At 42.0% G+C, this 19,086-nt stretch overlaps 1 protein-coding gene across 5 annotated transcripts in view; it reads right to left on the minus strand.

The window, feature by feature from the left end:
• The window catches only part of ST6GALNAC3 (ST6 N-acetylgalactosaminide alpha-2,6-sialyltransferase 3), a 387,985-nt gene extending 369,848 nt beyond the window's left edge, over window positions 1-18,137 (minus strand). For all 5 annotated transcript variants that reach the window (XR_013230182.1, XM_077333298.1, XM_077333296.1 and 2 more), the window contains exon 1: window positions 17,930-18,137. Coding sequence is in view for 3 of the 5 variants with exons in the window: in XM_077333298.1 (XP_077189413.1) it covers window positions 17,930-17,947 (18 nt within the window). In the remaining 2 variants the exon portion in view is untranslated. The remainder of the gene's footprint in view (window positions 1-17,929) is intronic.
• Window positions 18,138-19,086: the final 949 nt, after the last annotated feature.

The raw sequence follows: 19,086 nt of genomic DNA on the forward strand, positions 1-19,086 counted from the left end.
CAGCAACAATCCTTCCATTAATGAGTAATCTCTGAAGCACTATGTCATTTAAAACAGTGTCACTTTCCCCACACACACACCCTTTTTCACTGTGTGACTGTCAACCAAGCATTTCTAACACAATGGAAATGGGTTTGTATAAACAGATGAATTCCACTTGCAGTTACTAAAATGGGTCTCTTTGTAATGACAGAAAAAAATCCATTTGTAACTAGTTACTAAAGTTGAAAATGGCCAACATAAAGCAGGTGATGTCATGCTACTTCCTGTTATGTGTTTGTACTTCTCTGGGTCATATGCTATCACCTGGGAGTTAAAGGCTCCAGGCCTGGAAAGGTTAAAGACAACTAGATTAAAGAGAGCCTCATACAGAGTTTCACAGCAGGAGCAGACAGTCAGGAGAAGGATCTCTTTTCAGGAAAGAACAGAAACACTGGGAATCAATTCAAATCCTGCAACTACCTAACACACACCAATCATTCAGAAAGGAGTAACACCTAACATTGGAGTGTATGATTGCTGGTAAATATAGAGTGAAAAAGCATACAATGAAGCTTGTTTGTTTTGTTTGTTTGTTTGTTTGTTTGTTTGTTTTGGGGGAATATACATTGCAAAAATTTCTGATTCCCTAAATAGAACATGATGTGATTTAGCAAGTTTATTTTCTCCTATATTTAAAAACATTCCCATACATTTTTTTTAATCCATACATTGTTGTTGTTAGGTGCAAAGTCGTGTCCGACCCATCGCAACCCCATGGACAATGATCCTCCAGGCCTTCCTGTCTTCTACCATTCCCTGGAGTCCATTTAAGTTTGCACCTACTGCTTCAGTGACTCCATCCATCCACCTCATTCTCTGTCGTCCCCTTCTTCTTTTGCCCTCGATCACTCCCAGCATTAGGCTCTTCTCCAGGGAGTCCTTCCTTCTCATGAGGTGGCCAAAGTACTTGAGTGTCATCTTCAGGATCTGGCCTTCTAAGGAGCAGTCTATACATTTAGTGAACACCAAACATTAATTTTATGATTGATTGCAGGTGGGAATCAGTCATTTGGTTTAAACATTATATTCACACAAATTCAAAGTTTCATAAAACTTTTATTTTAATTGGACTACTTGGACAAGGGATGCTTGGGATGTGGTTGCCCTGTCAAAAATTTTGACAGAATTTAGCATTCTTACGTGGAGGTGGCTGGAGCACCTCAGTCACAGAGCCACTCTCCACGGCATTACTGGCATTATCTGTTAATTCCATGCCAGACTGGTGATCACAACGTCCCTTCCTCCATATAGGAGGAAACATAAACAAAAATTTAGCTTTGGTTTGACCTGCATGTGCCATTCAGTGAATTCCTGAAACATTCTTCAGGCGCAATCATGCAGAATATGGTTGGGAAGCATAGCTGTGTACATGCCCACCCAAGGCCCCTCCATCCAGGCCCATCATTGGCTATTTTGAGAGGGTAGGTGGGTCAACATGACCACATATGGTTATATCACCTGATAAATGTTTAACAAATTTAGAAATATATATTAAACATTAACTCTCACCCAGGTTTCACATAACTTTGACTGAGAAATTCTGCTCTAAGACAACTGACATGTGGGAAGTCTCCATGGCTGAAGGTGCAAATCAAGCATATTTAGCTTCCAAACAAAAAAATGATACTGTGCCACAACAAGGCTTAGAACCAATGTGCAAAGAATTTATATGCATGCTTGCAAAAGCACAACTAGAACTAAGTGTTTATTTCAAGTGTATCTGATTTGGCCAAATGCACAGTTTCTGCAGGGACAGCCAGCTGGATGCAATCATCCCAGTACATCATGCTCACAACCTGGTACAGCTCACATCGCAATCTTATGCATAAGATATTCCCTTATTCATCACTTTATATTTAAGAAACATAATAGAAATGGTCTGACCATAATGAGCAACACGCCTCCCTCATGCAAGTCCCTGTTGCATAATTTCCTGAAGCCATATTCTATATTCTGTCTATGTGAAAGTTAATCAACCTGAATATGGATGTTAAATAGGACCTTGGGGGAAATCAAAGCACAGCAAGACTACAAATCACAGAGCCAACTCTGCGAACAAAATGTATTATGCTCACTAGGCTCCACCACCCCTTTTCAGAGAGAGAGAGAGAGAGAGAGAGAGAGAGAGAGAGAGAGAGAGAGAGAGAGAGAGAGAGAGAGAGAGAGAGAGAGAGAGAGAGAGAGAATGACCTGGCAGACAAATGAGCATGTTAATTCAAGTATTTGAATTGTTAAGATAACAGCTTTTCCTTCACTCTTAAAATAAGCACATAGATGAGGTGCAGCTTCATGCTACAAAGAGAGCATTCTATTTCAGCTCCACTTAAAATTAGTAAAACTGTTAGAACAATCAGAACTAACAACTACTTGTCGGCTAAAGATTCTGAATGGAATAAACATGCTATGGGATCATGAATGGTAATTCCTAAGTCAACTATTTAGGTTTCTTTTCTGCCTTCTATCCATGGCCCTTACCCATTCCCAGCTCATGTGGGAAGGCCATTTTGCAAAAAAAAAACTTCCAGACCCTCTGCTGAGATGTTGGTCCCTGTAAATCAACCCTCCAATCTACCCAACTGGCCAGAGGTCGTCCTGGATGAAATCGGAATTATTAATACAATTTATTGATATTGGGTTGCCCTCCTTGCCAACCTTTTTTCAATAATATATCAGTCTGGCTAAATCCAAAATTACTAGTGGAATGCAATAATTGTCCCTATCTTTAAGAAGGGAAAACCCAATGTTCTGGGGAGTTATCATCCTATTAATTTACTGGCAATCACAGGTAAACCATATGCCAGTTGTCTGGCTCAAAAACTGCCCATCTGGAGCGATGCAAATGACATATTGGGACCTGAATAGATTGGTTACAGAAAAGGGAACTCAATTTTCGATCATTGTTCAGTGCTTGCCTGCCTAAAAGAAAAATATACGAGACCTAAAAAAGGGAAACTTTTTGCAGCATTCGTTGATTTAGAATCAGCTTTCAACCTTATTCCTAGGGAATATTTAAGGAGAAAGTTTGAATCTCTAAAAATAGACCAAAGACTCCTATTTCTAATAAAATTACTACGTACAGGAAATATGTGCCAAATATACAGCAGAAGGATCACTTATCACTTAAAGTAAAACTGATATTGGAGTTAAACAAGGATGTATTCTGGCCCCACACCTTTTCAATCAATTTCTAAATGACCTCCCAAAGGTCCTGACTGGGATCATTGGACACCCAATGATCATAGGGGGAAAGCCTACACTGCTACTGTTATATGCTGATTACACTGTAATTATATCAAAAACAAGAGTAGGTCTATTAAGATACCTTTGTGCCTACATTAATTATTGTCAGAATAACTTCCTGCAAATAAATTATGACCAATCCAAAATAGTGGTTTTCTCTGCTAAGAGGCATAAATATAGGCAGAAAATAGGGTCAAATGAAATTCAGGAAACCCCTCATTTTAAATATTTGGGCATAACCTTTTCTTATAACAATTGGGTAGAGCACAAAAGATCTGTCATAAAATCTATTAAAAGTCAGCTGGCACTGCTATCAAAATTATTCCATTGTAAAGGTAATAAGAACATCCCAGCTGTAATGAAAGTACTCAAATCCAAAGCACTGTCTCATCACTTCTATGGGGTCCTGGTGTGGACTGAGGCAGTAAATGAAGATCTTTAAAAAGTATAAGCCTTTTTCTTGTGGTCACTGCTCAGTGTGCCTAATTGTATAGGCAATAAAACCCTGTGAAACTTGGTCAGCACCTGATTGCTACAAGACCGTGGTAGCAAAGTTTTAAGTATTGGCTTGGGTTGTACTTTAAGACCCGCCAGAGAAATCTGTTCTCCAATTTAGCACTAATGGGATTAGATCTATCTTTTCTGATTGGACATGATAAGAAGTCAATATTGCTACAGGTTATTCGTAGATTGGAGGATCTGGACATTCAATTTTTGAGATCTAAGGCAGTTAATTCATGTTCGTCAAAGCACTGGGGAATAACTGCAGACTATAGATAATACATCCCTATCTTTTCAGGTTAGACAATTCACTTTCATTAAGAACATTTTTGCTAGCCAGAATGAACATCTTTCCTTCTCAACAAACAGGTTTAATAAGAACCCTATTTCCCAAAGGCTGTGCATGCATAGGTGTCCCACTCTAGGTACACTGGATCATTCAATATTAGACTGTCCTCGTTCTGAAAGTTGTTGCCCAGTTTGGAGGTTTTCCTTATGCAAAGCTAATATCATCCATCTAGACAGGAAACACTGTATTGGGACAGCACTGAATGACAAGGAACTTGTCAAGATGCGATTGCACTAATAGTTCAGATTTTAGTTGCCAACTTGGAACAAATGAACACTACAACTACTGCAACCTTACATGTTTGTCTGTAACTGTTTTGCAAACCTGATTTTGCACCATGACTGTATTTTATTGTTCATTTCTGTTATTCCAATAAAGGCTTTGTATTTGTAGTTGTTGTCCATGGCCCAGCCCAAATATTGTTATCAAGTAAGGAGACAAAACTTCATTACATGTTTTCTAAAAGGTATTGCATTTTGATGTGATAACTCATTCTGATGGATAGCTTAAGCTTTTTATGATGTCATCAAGATGGCCAAAGCCAATTAGTCCTGCATTTTTTTAAATTTGAGCTATAACTTGTGAACCAATTGACCAATTTCAAAATTTAAAGCACCCATTGCCATTTTTGTGATGTAAGGCATACATCAAAGAAAGTCCATTTTACCACATTTTAGAAGATTTATGATATATGTTTGGTATAGTGGTTGTCTGTTGTGGGGAGAGGAAAGGGAAGGTCACTGTAAGCCGCTTTGAACCTCCTTTGGATAGAGAAAAGTGGCATATAAGAACCAACTCTTCTTCTTCTTCTTCTTCTTCTTCTTCTTCTTCTTCTTCTTCTTCTTCTTTTACTTAATCCAGAGAGTCATCTAAGGTAGTGGTCCCCGACCCCCGGTCCAGGGACCGGTCCCAGTCCGTGGATCAGTTGGTACCGGGCCGTGGCTCCTCATCATCCTCCTCCCTGGCTGCTGCCTCGGGGGCTGCCCTGCCACTCTGCTGCCAGCTCACCTTTTGTTCTTTCCAACGGCCACCATGGCTGGGGCTTCCCCTCGGCCTGGCACTGCGCAGCAGCTGCTGTCAGCGCCCCCCAGCGGGCGGCGGGAAGTCAGGGGCACCGGCGGGAAAGCAAATGGAGAAGAGGCTCAGCTGGCAGCAACATCCCTCGGCAAAAGACTACCCCCGCCTGGGGCCTCAGTAAAATTGTCAAGCGTTGACCGGTCCCCAGTGATAAAAAGGTTCGGGACCACTGACCTAAGGTATATGAGACAGCTTATTATTTTGCCTTTCCAATGAACCATGCCGTAAAGAAATTTATTTTGATATGCCACAGTTAGGTACTCCAGCACAGAACCACCTAAGTACTTTCTGGCATCGGAATACAGGAGCATGTTTCTGAAGAGGATGGGTCAAAGCAGCAGTAAGACAGCTCATCCCGATTTCCATCTGACTAGTAGTATAAAAAAAAGATGAAGCAAATATCCAAATTTTAGTTCACTTGATGATGAACAATTGGCTGAATCCTATGAGTCATGAGCAGACAGATTTGGTTAGCTTGTCCACTAGTGTAGTAGCTGCCACCATCATGTGACCAGAGAATGTCTCATGGCTCATGAAATGGGAGAAGCTGCATATTTGGAATTCAAGAAGATACATTTTGAAGTAAGCTCTTTCATGATAAGATGTCCAAGCAGCTTTTAAGAGAAAGTAATATGATTTTCTCCTTATTAATAAAGTTTTGCTAGTTTTGATCCCCTGCAGATGCTTCCCTGTAATACAAATCTTCTAGGACAACATCCTCAGGAGGATTTTATTCAGATTTGTAATTCTGAAAGCAAAATAGGAATGAAGCATGATAAATAGACTGCTGACTTGCTTTATCATCTTGAGGTAACAAGATGTAATATGTCTGGAAATTAAAGTAGCAGGTGAAAGCTATTAGAGGCATCAATATATGGAAACCTGTGAGAACTGGGGAAGTATTCCAGTAGTTAAAATATGAATAAAACTCCACTTTGAACATTACCCTATTATCATAGAGGCTCCAGAAGTAAATTCAGCCATAAGCCACTTTTTAAAAATATGGTATTAATTATGGATTTTTGAAAACAGTTTCAAAACATATGTTGCTTTAAACTAGCTTTGTTGCAATGCTTTGAATCAGTCATTACACTTCAAAGAAACAACATCAACTAAATTAAATTACTTCCTCCTGTATTTTCAGAGAGGAGAATGGCACCTATTATATTTCATTACCTTCTTTTGTGGCTTTCATGGGAAAAGGGCATCATGGGAAAGAAAGCAATTACAAGAGACAGCAACCACAGAGTAATTGGTTTTAATTGCCTACAAACATAGGTGCATTAATGAACGAGCCTCCATAGTACGGCTGCTTCCTTGCAACAGAAGGGTCCACTGATCTGGAAAGGGTCATAGCTGAAGCTTTTATAGCTAGCTTGCTCATCACTGCCATGGGATACAGAACGATAGATGGTGTGGTGTCTAGCCAGTAAAAATGAAAAAGAGGGGGGAAACAATGGTATGATGGAGGGAATTGTTTTACTCTATTCCTTATAAAGATCCCTATGATTTTGCATGCCATTTCAACAGAGTATTTCTAAAGCAACCCTTTCTCAAAGAATGTTCCACCCAAGCCAGTGAGGTATATCAGTTGGATGATGAAGTTGGATGATGAAGGACAGCATCAAAGGTCCTCTCAATGAGTTCTGCTGGTGCCCTGAGATGGATCACTTTTTTTTCAACCTAAGTGGTTCTAAGGATAAAATTGAGATTAAAGAACATTAACCACGTGGAGGAAGTACAGAATTAAAATGTGATAAGTGAAATGCACAAGGATACATCTAATTTCCCCCTGTATTTCCTCCCTCACTATTTCTTCTTTCCCACAGCCCCCACAGACTGACTCTCTCTGCTTCCTTCTGGTCAACCTACCTCTATCTGTCCCTGACTTTACCTCCTTCTCTCCCCATCTCAGCCTCTCCCCAGGAAAAGTCTGGCCAGGCAGTGCAGCAATGGCCACTGGGCCAGGTGGTGTGTTGGCCACTGCCAGGCTGGGTCTACTTGCTGGCCATTGTTGACCTGGACTCAGCTTCACAATGGCCACTGTCGCCAGATTGGAACCAGTGGTTGGATGGTGGCTACAACTTTCCTTTCATCCTGTATACACATTCCTAGGCAATTTACATTGCAGCAGAACATACACACCCCATTGTGCAGAAACTTGCTTTCCTCTTACTGGAAGTGTCACCACTCTTTTTGCTTAAGATCATCAATTTCATTTTCTGTTTTCTTGAACCATATTCCACTAAATACTGTGGGCTCATCCCTAAGAACAATTATTCCACAGAACAATAGTGTTTCCTTTAGCACAGTGATCAGACCAATGGCATCAAACTGAACAGGGTTAAAGAAATATATTTGAAGAGCTAATTAGCAAGGCAAGTATGCTTTCAAGTAGTCAACACATGTTTAGGAGAAATTTATTTACTTCATTTACACCCCTCTTTTGTCCCCAATGGAACCCAAAGCAGCTTGCATTGTTCTCCTCTCCTCCAATTTTATTCTCGCAACAACCTTGTGTGATAGACTAGGCCGAGAGTATGCGACTGGCCCAAAGTCAACCCACTGAGCTTCCATGGCTGAGGGGGGATTTGAACCCTGATTCCTGGTTCTGTCAATCAATCAATAAACCTTTATTTGCATAGAAGACCATCATTTCACAAAGTTAAGAAATCTCCTGGTTTCTGGTCTGGCACTCTTAAGCACTACATCACACTGGCTCTAGGACTTCTTGGAGAGTGATGTTTCTGCTTCATAAGCTGCAAATGTTTTGTTTTAAGTTTCCTTTGTACAAGTATGTGTATAATAATTGGTTAACTCGTGTGGTTTTCTATACAAGACCTTTCTCAGGTTGTACCTGAACTATTGATGTGTGTTCTATTTGCCTCCTCCAACAGATACATTTATTTTTCATAAGTGGATTAACTTTCCCAAAGTGCTTTCTGGCTGCATTAATGTAATGCTTCACAAGGCACTCTACAGATAAAGCTGAAGTGTTAATAGAGCCATTAGGGGGCATGGCCAGTCATAGTTCCTTGCACTGGGATGAATCACTGGGATGCCTGGGCTTCACTGACAAGGGAAGGAAAGACTCTGCCAGACATTGGGAGGCAAGATAAAGATAGGCCATTTAATTTCTCCCTTTCTGTTGGTATCATCAATGTTTTCATGCTGGTTTTGAAAGCAGCCACACTCTGTTTCCTGAGGTCCTTGACCTACTTGGCACACAGCATGTCTAGGAAAACAGAGACCTCTCTTTAGCACAGGATTGTCGCCTTTTTTATGGCAGTACCAACTAAGTTTTGAAAACTGAAGCTAAGGGGAGGAATAAGTGAAAACGCAAGCAGTTTGGTCGACAGGTTCTTACCATCTATATTCAAATGGAAATGACTGAAGCTCTTTGCTCGAGCTGCTGAAAAAGAGCACAGCTCAGGAAAATAATCATAAAGAGGCATGAGGCTACGAAAGAAAATGCAGTGAACTTTCTGGGTGAATTACAAGGTCCTTTGAGTAACCATAGATGCAAAACACACAAGCAAAATAGATTCGAAACCAGCTGGATTGCCTCAGGTTTAGAAAAACATGGCTTTTTTCCCTTTCAAATACAAATTTCAAAAACATTGTTGTATAGTTACCCCGTTACTCTGTCTCTAGCTGTTCACACCAACAACAGATATTGTGAATCATATTATTCTCATATGATCACATGTAGATTATAACTACATTTATAACAACAACACATTCCTTGCCGTGACGAGGGGGCGAACTAGCCTATTGCAGAGGCACGACAATGGGTCTAACTACATATATAAGAAATATTCAAAAATAATTCTACTTCAGTCCAAAACCAAAAGTCACATCATACCTTTTTATTAAGGCCAACACGAATAACACAAAACATTGTACAAACTATCATTTTCGCCAGTTACATTAGCAAGTGGGGCAAGATGCCACATATGGTTCTCCCCTTCTCAATTTTATCTACATAACCATCTTATGGGGTAGAATAGGCTGAGAAATAGGCCCCCTGGACCCATTCCGCACACATAAGATAACATTCAATGTACTTTGGTAGCTGGATTTTCCTGTGCAGTAAAATCTACTTCTAAAGTACACTGAAAGTGCATTATCTATTGTGTGCAAAATAAGCCCTAGTCAGTTTTATGACTAGGGGGAATGGCAGCATTAGTATCTTGGTCTCTTTGACTAATTATGCACAGTGACAGCCATGCCGGGCTGCCGCCATTCCGTTGCGGTGGGGTGGGATACCCCGCCAGTCCCCACATACACACAAGGGATGGGCTCCCCTGGCATACGCCATCTGCCCTACCATAATGGCTGCATGTGCACAACACGTGGCCAAAAATGCTGGGTGCACTCCACTGCGGCAGCGGTGGGAGCAGGGGACAGGGGGCCCCCACCACTCACTAGCATGGGAGTGGCATGCCACCCTCCTACCACAGTGGGGGGATGTCCCATTCAGCTCTGTGGCTTGGCACAACTGACAGGGGTGAAAGGACTGGCTCCTCTGATTATGCACAAAGCCAGCCCAACCTAGCCCTCGCTGGCACCTGCAGCAGCTCCAGAAACGTGGAAGAATCCACATTCCCTTACCAAGGGCCTGGGTCAGGCCAGGGTATGGTGGCACCAGGGATGGCAGGGACATCGGGCATAATCAGGGATTTGCCCCAAAGCCCTTTCACCGCCAGCTCAGGCATAATCGGTCTTCAGGTCTCTTTGCATAATCGGTCTTCAGGTCTCATCCAATATCTAACTACCATGCCATGCTGGCTTTGCAGGCTCTGCAAAAAGTTGTCAGGTGGGTTAAGATACTTGAATGAAATATTATGCACCAGGTACCGGGACAGAAGAACCAATTTGACATTTTTGCTAGTATACAAATGACAAGGAAAGTTGTTATACTACACATGTGCATTCTTTTCTTCACTGAAGTAACTCCCAGCTATGTGATATACAAAAACACACACACACACCAATTTTCTCCCTCCAATAAACACGTTTGGCATGATTTTGTAGTGTATTAAAAACCTGAAAGGTCTATTTAACTAGGGATTACAGCCAGGGAAAGAATTCAGCATACCAAGACAGTTAATAATTATTACTCTCCCATTAGAGAAGAAATACAAGGTAGTTTTTACCGTAATGAGATTTAGCTTTCTAATGAAGAAGTAAGAATCATGAGCAGAGCCTTAACATCTGTTTTTTCATCATTTCCAATTTTTCATTCCTCTTCCTGATTCAAGCCATTTATATGTTGGGCAACCAGCTCCCTTGAGAGTGTGAACTAGCTTTCTTCTCCATAAATAGTATGATACCATGAGGTAATAAAAAGGGCCTTTTACTTCCAGAGGGAATGATGGAGTAGTTTAAAAAGCAAAGCATATACAGCAAAAAAAAATGCATTCTCATAATTTCACATATCACAAAACTATAATAGTTATTATTATTATTATTATTATTATTATTATTATTATTATTATTATTCCACATACTCCAGTGATTTTATAGGCCTATTCATATATGCACGGGGAGGCTTCGCAACCCTATTAGAATGTACAATAATGAACCGATAAAACATATCCTGTCACTTCCTTGATGCTGTATTATCCTATCATTGTTGTAGTGCACTGTTCTTAAATTGGAGCGTCCTGCACAGACAGAAGCATGTAAAAGTCTATGTTTTCACTGGCTTGGCAGTGGCAAAAGGAAACTGATACGTGTCCTTCTTTCATTACAGCACATAATAGTCATCCACAAGGGAACAAGACTTCAAATTAGTCGAGCGTCCAATAGGGTTCACTTAATTGTTGAAAATCTGGGGTGCTTTCTGAAAATGTAATAAGTGAGTACCGCACCATTGCAACTGTAACTAGTTTGTCCTTTTAAAAAGGAGTGAGAAGCACTGGGACCAGCTATGTTGTTTCCCTGCTCCCAAGCAACAATAGGGGGAAGGTGGTCATTATGTTATATTTTAAATGATACTGCCATAACTTGACATGAAGAGTCAGTAACATGAGTCCCAGGAAATGAAACAACACACCACATTGTATCTTTTACTCATAATGACAAAGTTTTACTCAATATAATCAAGCAACTGTGAGGGTAAGAAAATTCCCCAGTGAATCAGACTATTGTAAATTTAATCTAGCACACTCTCACAGAGGCCAACAAGATGGCTCTGATCCATTCACTGAATCTTTGCCAAATGTTGTGCCTGCCAAACACCATTTTATTTATTTTGTCTATGGTATGGGTGTCTGGTCTGCTCTCTTATCTTCTTTTTGGGGTTGTTTTCCAAACAGCTTCCTCTACCCATTCTGCATATAAAATGGATGTCCTTTCACCTTTCTGACTGTAATTTATCAAGGAAGATTCTTTATGGAAGAGACATACAATTCCCAAAAGCATCATCCCACTCAAATTACAAGAACTGTGTTTCCTATTGAAATCAATTAAAATGAATAAACTGAACCAAATCAAGGGCTTGTTTTTTAAAAGAACTCCCCTTAACCAGAAAGACCCCCAATACTGATGGCCCATGCATATTTTCTTCATGCTGCCAATAAATATCCACCCATTTTAAAGAGCAACACAAAGCCACTAATCCTGGGATGAGGGATTAACTATGTTGGAAATGTATCAGCACTTCCCTCAGCACGGGGAACAGCTAGATGGAAGAATTCTGTAGAAACTGACCCCATGCCGTGTATAGCAGTGTTGGTCTGAAGCAGGTTCCTCTCAGGGCACAGTGCCACCTTTCCCAACAAATGAGCAGTGCCTCTGGTCTACAGTAGTACCTCTTTCATCAGCAAATCAGGGCTCAAAAAATCCCACAGAGGAGAATGCACATGAATTTAGGAAGGTTCCCTTTCAATGGAAAACATGAGAGCCAGTTTGGTGTAGTGGTTAGGAGTGCAGACTTCTAATCTGGCAGGCCAGGTTCAATTCTGCGCTCCCCCACATGCAACCAGCTGGGTGACCTTGGGCTCACCACAGCACTGATAAAACTGTTCTGACTGGGCAGTGATATCAGCACTCTCTCAGCCTCACCCACTCCACAGGGTGTCTGTTGTGGAGAGAGGAGTGGGAAGGCGACTGTAAGCCGCTTTGAACCTCCTTCGGGTAGGGAAAAGTGGCAACCAACTCTTCTTCTTCTTCTTCTTCTTCTTCTTCTTCTTCCTTTAACACAGAAAAGGTGGGCTTGGTAGTGCTGCTTATTCTGAACCACATTCACAAGGAATGATTTCAGGAACAAAGCAGAACTACCCTTTGTCAGACTGTATCATGAGACTGGAGTATACGTTATCTAGGTAAAGGTAAAGGCATCCCCTATGTCTGACCCTTGGGGTGACGCCCTCTAGCGTTTTCATGGCAGACTCAATACAGGGTGGCCTTGCCAGTGCCTTCCCCAGTCATTACCGTTTACCCCCCAGCAAGCTGGGTACTCATTTTACTGACCTCGGAAGGATGGAAGGCTGAGCCAACCTTGAGCCAGCTGCTGGGATAGAACTCCCAACCTCATGGACATTGCTTCAGACAGCATTTCTGCTGCTTACCACTCTGCGCCACAAGAGGCTCTTATATGTTATCTAGATCAGTGGTCCCCAACCTTTTTCAGGCTGGGGACCGGCGGCAGCAGGGAGGGCGATTGCGCGCGACCGAAAACGCACAATGCGCATGCGTGACCAAAAACATGCAATGTGCATGCGTGGCCGGGTCGTACATAGCGCATGCGCGGCCCTGCTTCCCTCTCCTCCCCCCTCCCACAGTAAGAAGCTTGCCGGGCCACAAGCTTGCAGCCTGGGAAGTTTCTTACTGCAGGGGGGCGGGGAGAGGGAGCCGCAGCCCGGTGCCAGGGCCTTCACGGCCCAGCACCGGGCCGCAGCCCAGTGGTTGGGGACCACTAATCTATATCATATGTATTCTAATTTCCTGTGATTTCTCACATCTCTAATTTTTGCAGTCACTTTCCCTAGTGCTGTGATCCTTTTTTAGCCAGATAGTAGCTAGTCACCAATTTTGTGACAATGAATTCCTTTAGTTATGTGTCGTATGATAAAGAAAGCAATCTTTTGCTTTATTTTCTCAGGAGTTACTCCCATTTCATTCAACAGACCTTACTCACAGGTAAATATGTAAAGAGTTACAGTCAATGTTTTTTTCTGGATGATAACATGTTAATCCTGTGTCAGGTCCATGAGTTCAAAAGAAATGCCAACACTGGAAAACAAAGAGCATGATACAAAAAAATACCCTCATTATAGCTAGACAATACCATGGCAGCTGAGTTTCTTTATCACAATGGGTTATTGTTGGTAAAGGCATTTTTAGAAGCCAATATCTAACAAGAACAAGTTTTTATCAACAATTCCTGCTTTTTTGCAAGCATTTATCAAAGAATCATCACCAGTCTCAAAACAAAAACAGCATCAAGATCAAACTGAAATTGCTACTTTTACATGCCAAATAATCTCCTAATAAAAAGATAACCTTTACCAGCACTGTGGTAAGTTTTGACAGAGGAGAAGCACAGTCTGTGTGAGAAGATCAGCTGACAGCAAAGTTTATTTGTGCCAGAAAGAATCAATCAGGATTGAGTGAAGAAACCACAACTTCACCATTGTTATAAAGACAACAGAAGACACTGTAGCTATTGTAACAAAGATCTGCACAACCTGAGAACCAGAAAGCCAAGTGTTGCTCAGGTATGCAGAGGTGTTATATTATCCACCCCTTTTTTCATGCCACACTAGAATTACAAGAACAGACGTAACACAAGCTTTGATGTTCTCCAGTACCTTGTGTAAGCCATAATATATGACTAGCGAAAAGAGCTGAATTGAATATTTGAGGTTCTGGAAGAAAACAGAACACAACTTTCCCATCAATACATCAAGAGACCCTCACAACCATACAGACTAGCATACGCTGGAATTTATACCCTCTAACAACTTCATTAAGGAATAGCTTCTGATAAGTGAGAGCCACAGTGCAGCTACTTGAAAACTTACTATGTAGAACTTGCTTGGAGAGGCAGATATCTGTAGCATCTATCCACAGAGGTAAATTTAGCATTACTGTCCTTAATTTTCACAGACCAGATAGGGACACTAATCTTAAATGCATCAGATGCTACATATGTCTTCCTCTCTGAACAATTACAGGAGTATCTAAACTGCTACCTGCATAGACTCCACTAGAATAAATCAAAACAAGTTTCACTCATTTATTTTTCCATTTACTGCCACCAAACTGAAAGGGACCATCACATCTTTAAATAGATGTGAACTGTCAAAAAAGAGAGGGAGCGATCATTATGCGAATAGTCACTTGCCTCCAAACAGTAGGAAGAAAGGTGACTGTGGGAGAGGGAGGATGAAAAAGCATGCAAGTCTGACGTCAATCCAATGGCCCTGTTCAAAATGAATGTCTTTATTACCTTACATTCAACATTATTTAAAACTATTGCTCATCTCTTGTTTGAGAAAACCAGGCAAGAAAGTAATCCACGATTGGGTCATTGGCACAACTGGCATTTGGCCCTTAATACATATAATGCACATAGGGGAATGTAGCATTAGAAGTCACCTTTAAAGTAGTTTGTGAACACAGGAGCACTTACAGTTTAGTGTAGACACAAGTGTGATCAGCAACAAGCCCCACAGTTGATAATGAACATGCAGAGAGCCTAACACTATTGCAAAGTATCGATCCACCTCTATAGAATGAAAGACCTCTATGGAATAAAAAATCAAAGACCGGTGTTCCCTGCATACAACATTCTTTTATCGTGGACACAGGTGAAAAAGAAAACATGGGAAACTGTGCACCAAGAACAGTTATCTGTTCATTGGGCATTATCCTAACAATTGTAAGGAAGTGTCCTTGTAAAATGCTTCACCACATCCTGTGGGGAGCTTCTACATTTGGCAGAAAGATAACAGGGACCACAGCCCCGCCTCTTCCCCTTCCTTTGCCACTGATAACTTATGTTGCAAGCTATGGATTTCCCTCTTATGTCAACTAGATTAAGTCAAAGCTGAAAGTTTGAGAGACACATAAAAGTAAGACATTATATCCTAGTGCCTAATGAAGACATCTACATCATGCTCTTAACATCTTCAGACAAAAAATGTGCTGTGTAGAGGCCATAAATTTCCTTAAAGAGCTTAAGTAAGAATCAGCTTATGTGGGAGTCTCTCATAGTTAGGAAAGGTTTGATGGAATGCACTTGGTCTATAAACTGTGTCGAGCAGCTAAAATTCAACCAGTAAAACATACTTTTAAACTTAATCATAACTTGTAGGCAGGCTGTCCTTAACAGCTACATTGTTGTACACAGCTGAGGTTCTCAGACATCTTGAAAGGAATGTAAGTTCCTTTAGGTAGTAAGACTGGCTTCCCTCCTGAGCTATTTAGCAAAGAAAGCCTAGGCTGCCACACGGTGTGCCTAATCTTTCCATAGATCTTCCTCTGTTTATCCTTACAACATTCCAGCATTAACAAGATTAAGCATTAGGCTGGTCTATACTCTTTAAGTTATGCAATTCCCATTTGTTTGGCTCTTTCCAGTGAAAACATGCAGTGGAGCAGATCATTTCGGCCATAGCTCAGAAAAACCCTGGATTTTTTAAAATAATGGTCTTGCATTCTCAAACCTGAAGATGAGCTCAAAGGGACTGTGTGAGAATTTAAGAAAGCTCGTATTAGCCAAGTATCCTTGAAATTAACTAGGAAAAGTAACTGTTTATTCGACTTTAAAGGCATTATGTCTGCTTTAGCCATCTTCATAATGTCTGAAAACTTCTAACACATTGACTAGAGTTGGAAGGGGCCATACAGGCCATCTAGTCCAACCCCCTGCTCAACGCAGGATCAGCCCTAAGCATCCTAAAGCATTCAAGAAAAGTGTGTATCCAACCTTTGCTTGAAGACTGTGAGGGGGAGCTCACCACCTCCTTAGGCAGCCTATTCCACTGCTGAACTACTCTGACTGTGAAAAAAATTTTCCTGATAGTTCAGTGACCTTCGTCAATCAGTCAACATCCTCCTAACATTGTTAAATCACCTCAGATCATGAATGCATTAAGGGATTGGCAGATTTTGAGAAGCCTGAAAATTGCCTTAGAGGGAGGATGTGAAGAAGGGAAGAATTTAAAGTATCCAAAAGGCCTAAACACAATGACACCATTCTAAGTCCACTACATTGAATGGGCTTAGAAGGGTGTAACAGTTTGATACTGCACTAATGGACACCTCTATTGGGATGGACATGGATAATATCAATTCTCACACAATACCTACTTATCCCTATGTGAAGAAATCTTTTACATGCAATGTATCTAGTGTTTTCAACTGTACAATTCAGACCCATTTTTTCAATGGCTTGTAGCAACATTGTCTGTTCATGTGGTGTAGTTATTGCAGTAAACTTTCAAGGAGGATAGTGTTTCTTCTTCTTCTTTGCCCAGTACATTTTGAGACACGTTTATGAATGCGGGCAAAGTAATCCTACCTTTACCCTTTGCAAAACAGGACAGTGAGACCACAGGACTACATGGTTGCCAGCAAAACTTATCTATAGACTTTTAAGAAAAATCAGAGTGTGTTTTAATGTTTTGGACTCCAGCCTGCACTGCAGATATTTCAGCAAGCAGTTTTGCTGAGCTGAACCAGAGTTCTGTTTCTCATTGTCTCTTGGATAAAGGGAAGGGGCTTTCCAGAACACTATAGCATGTTTGCTGGAGGGGGTACTTTGGATGTCAAACAAAGAGTGCGAATGAGGGAGGTGGTGACTCAGATCCCTTGGCTGATGCATCTTTTAGCGTGTGGGGCTTGAAAGCAGGGACTGGAGGCTGGCAACAATATTGCACGGAAGCCGACGTGGAACGGCTCACGCTTTGATGCCGGCACTTCCGCCTCCTTTCTCCTGGGTTCGGTCCTTTTGGGGTTCCGAGGTCCTGTGGATCTCTGCACGTATTTCTCATCGGAAGGGGGGGGTGGACAGAGTTGGGGGAGGTGCCAGTCAGGAAGGTGCTCATGCAACACAAGGGATCCCATTACAGGGCAGGCAAACAGTGAGGCAGCCAGCGAGCAAACGTTTCTCTTGGATGGAGTTTGGCTGTGTCGAATGAATAAAGGGAGGGAAGGTTCCTGTGTGTGCTTATGGATCCACTTGAACGCCGTTTACAAATCGGAAAGACAGTTCAGCTCCACACACTGTTTGATGAGGGGAATAAACATCTCCAGTTTTCACTCCTGCAAAGATGCCTCTTTTGTACAGTTAACGGTGCTGCTATCCTCTGTGGACCCTAAAGGCATTTCGATTCAACAAGCCAAGAAAACAAAACAAAACAAAAAGTCCCGAAGGAAAGGCCACAGCTCCCCTCCCCCTTCCTGCCTTGCCTACTATGCAGCACACAGTCCTGTGCCCCCCCCCCTCCTCCCGGCTAGCCGATAGCCTGCAATTCTGACAATGCAGAGAAAGAATGGCAGAAACGGGAAGATGAGCCACGGCAGCACATTTCGGATTCTCCTGGCATCATTTTCCAGAGAGAGGGAGGGAAATCAATTCCCAGAAAGGCAGCTAAAGATGCAATCGGACCACAGTGACTGAGAGCAGCAAACGGGGTCTTTCTTTTTTTCCTCCTCCTCCTCTTTTTTTTTAACAATCCATTCAAGCAACAGATAGAGATTTACCTTCAAAATGCAGGCCATGTTCTTTCGTACCCCCCAAAGCAGCAGGGTCCTGCTTTGTGAGTAACAGATGCAGTCTGAGGCAGAAGGGATGCAAGGCGGCCAGAGCCTACATTCCTGTAGATCCAAACAAGGAACCACAACAATTCTCCGATCCGTTAGTCACGTTAGTCTTTTCATGCCCGGTTTGTTCCACCCATCAGCTTCTGCCACTGGCTGAGAGCCAGCTCAGCACCTCCCCTTCATCACATGACTGGCTTTGATTCACGGCTTGAGCTATTTCGGGGGGGAAAAGATTTTAAAGAAAAGAGAAAGAGGGGGGGGGGGATCCGGGATGATGTTGGTTTTAATGACAAAGCAAATCGGTAGCATCCAACTGTTTAATGGCTCGAAATGAGCGATGCTTATTAACATGTATTTCCTAATGTTCAAGTCAGGAAAGAAAACTACCGGAGGCTATTTCTCTCCCGCCGGTCACGGTACAAGGACAAGCCAGAGCTTCTTCTCTATTATCAGGTTCTTTCCCCTTTCTTGTCTTGTCTTTTCTTTTTTAAAGGTCTCCAAATAAAGCTTGCATGCCACGCCGGATGTTTCACTCGCCTCCAGAACAAACTTTCCTTTGTCCGGCGTCCTGCGACTGCCTGCGAGGCGCCTGACCACCGAGGCACCACAAGACCTGCAGACAGATAGCTTGGTCTTGACAGCTGGAAGCAGGAGAAATCAGCTTCGTCTGGGAGAGTCCCTGAAAGCTGTTTTTTTTGTTTGTTTTTTTAATAATAATCTGCTTGGAGAGATGGGATACATTTTATGGCTTACACCAACATAAGAGCATCAGATCATCACCACAGCAAACCGAGAGGGAATTACAAATTTGGGGAGCTTTCCAAATGGTATCCTTCACCTACCTTTTCAAGTAGTCAAGAACCACACTCCCAGTTGTGCCAGTTTTCAGTTTGTGTGGCACTCAAAGCTGCAGACTCAAGGGAAAGTGGTACAGTCTATTCCACGACTGCAGGTCTCTGCCACCTCATTTTCCTTTCGCAAAGCAGTATCCAGACAGCCTGCTGAATAGCACATCTAAAAACGAAGGCCCCTTTAAAAAGCCACTTCAGCCACAGAAGTCTTTGAATGGCTCTTTGGATTTCAGCCACTGAAGCCTT

This window comes from Paroedura picta, chromosome 4 (genome assembly GCF_049243985.1).
Source record: "Paroedura picta isolate Pp20150507F chromosome 4, Ppicta_v3.0, whole genome shotgun sequence".
NCBI lineage: Eukaryota > Metazoa > Chordata > Lepidosauria > Squamata > Gekkonidae > Paroedura > Paroedura picta.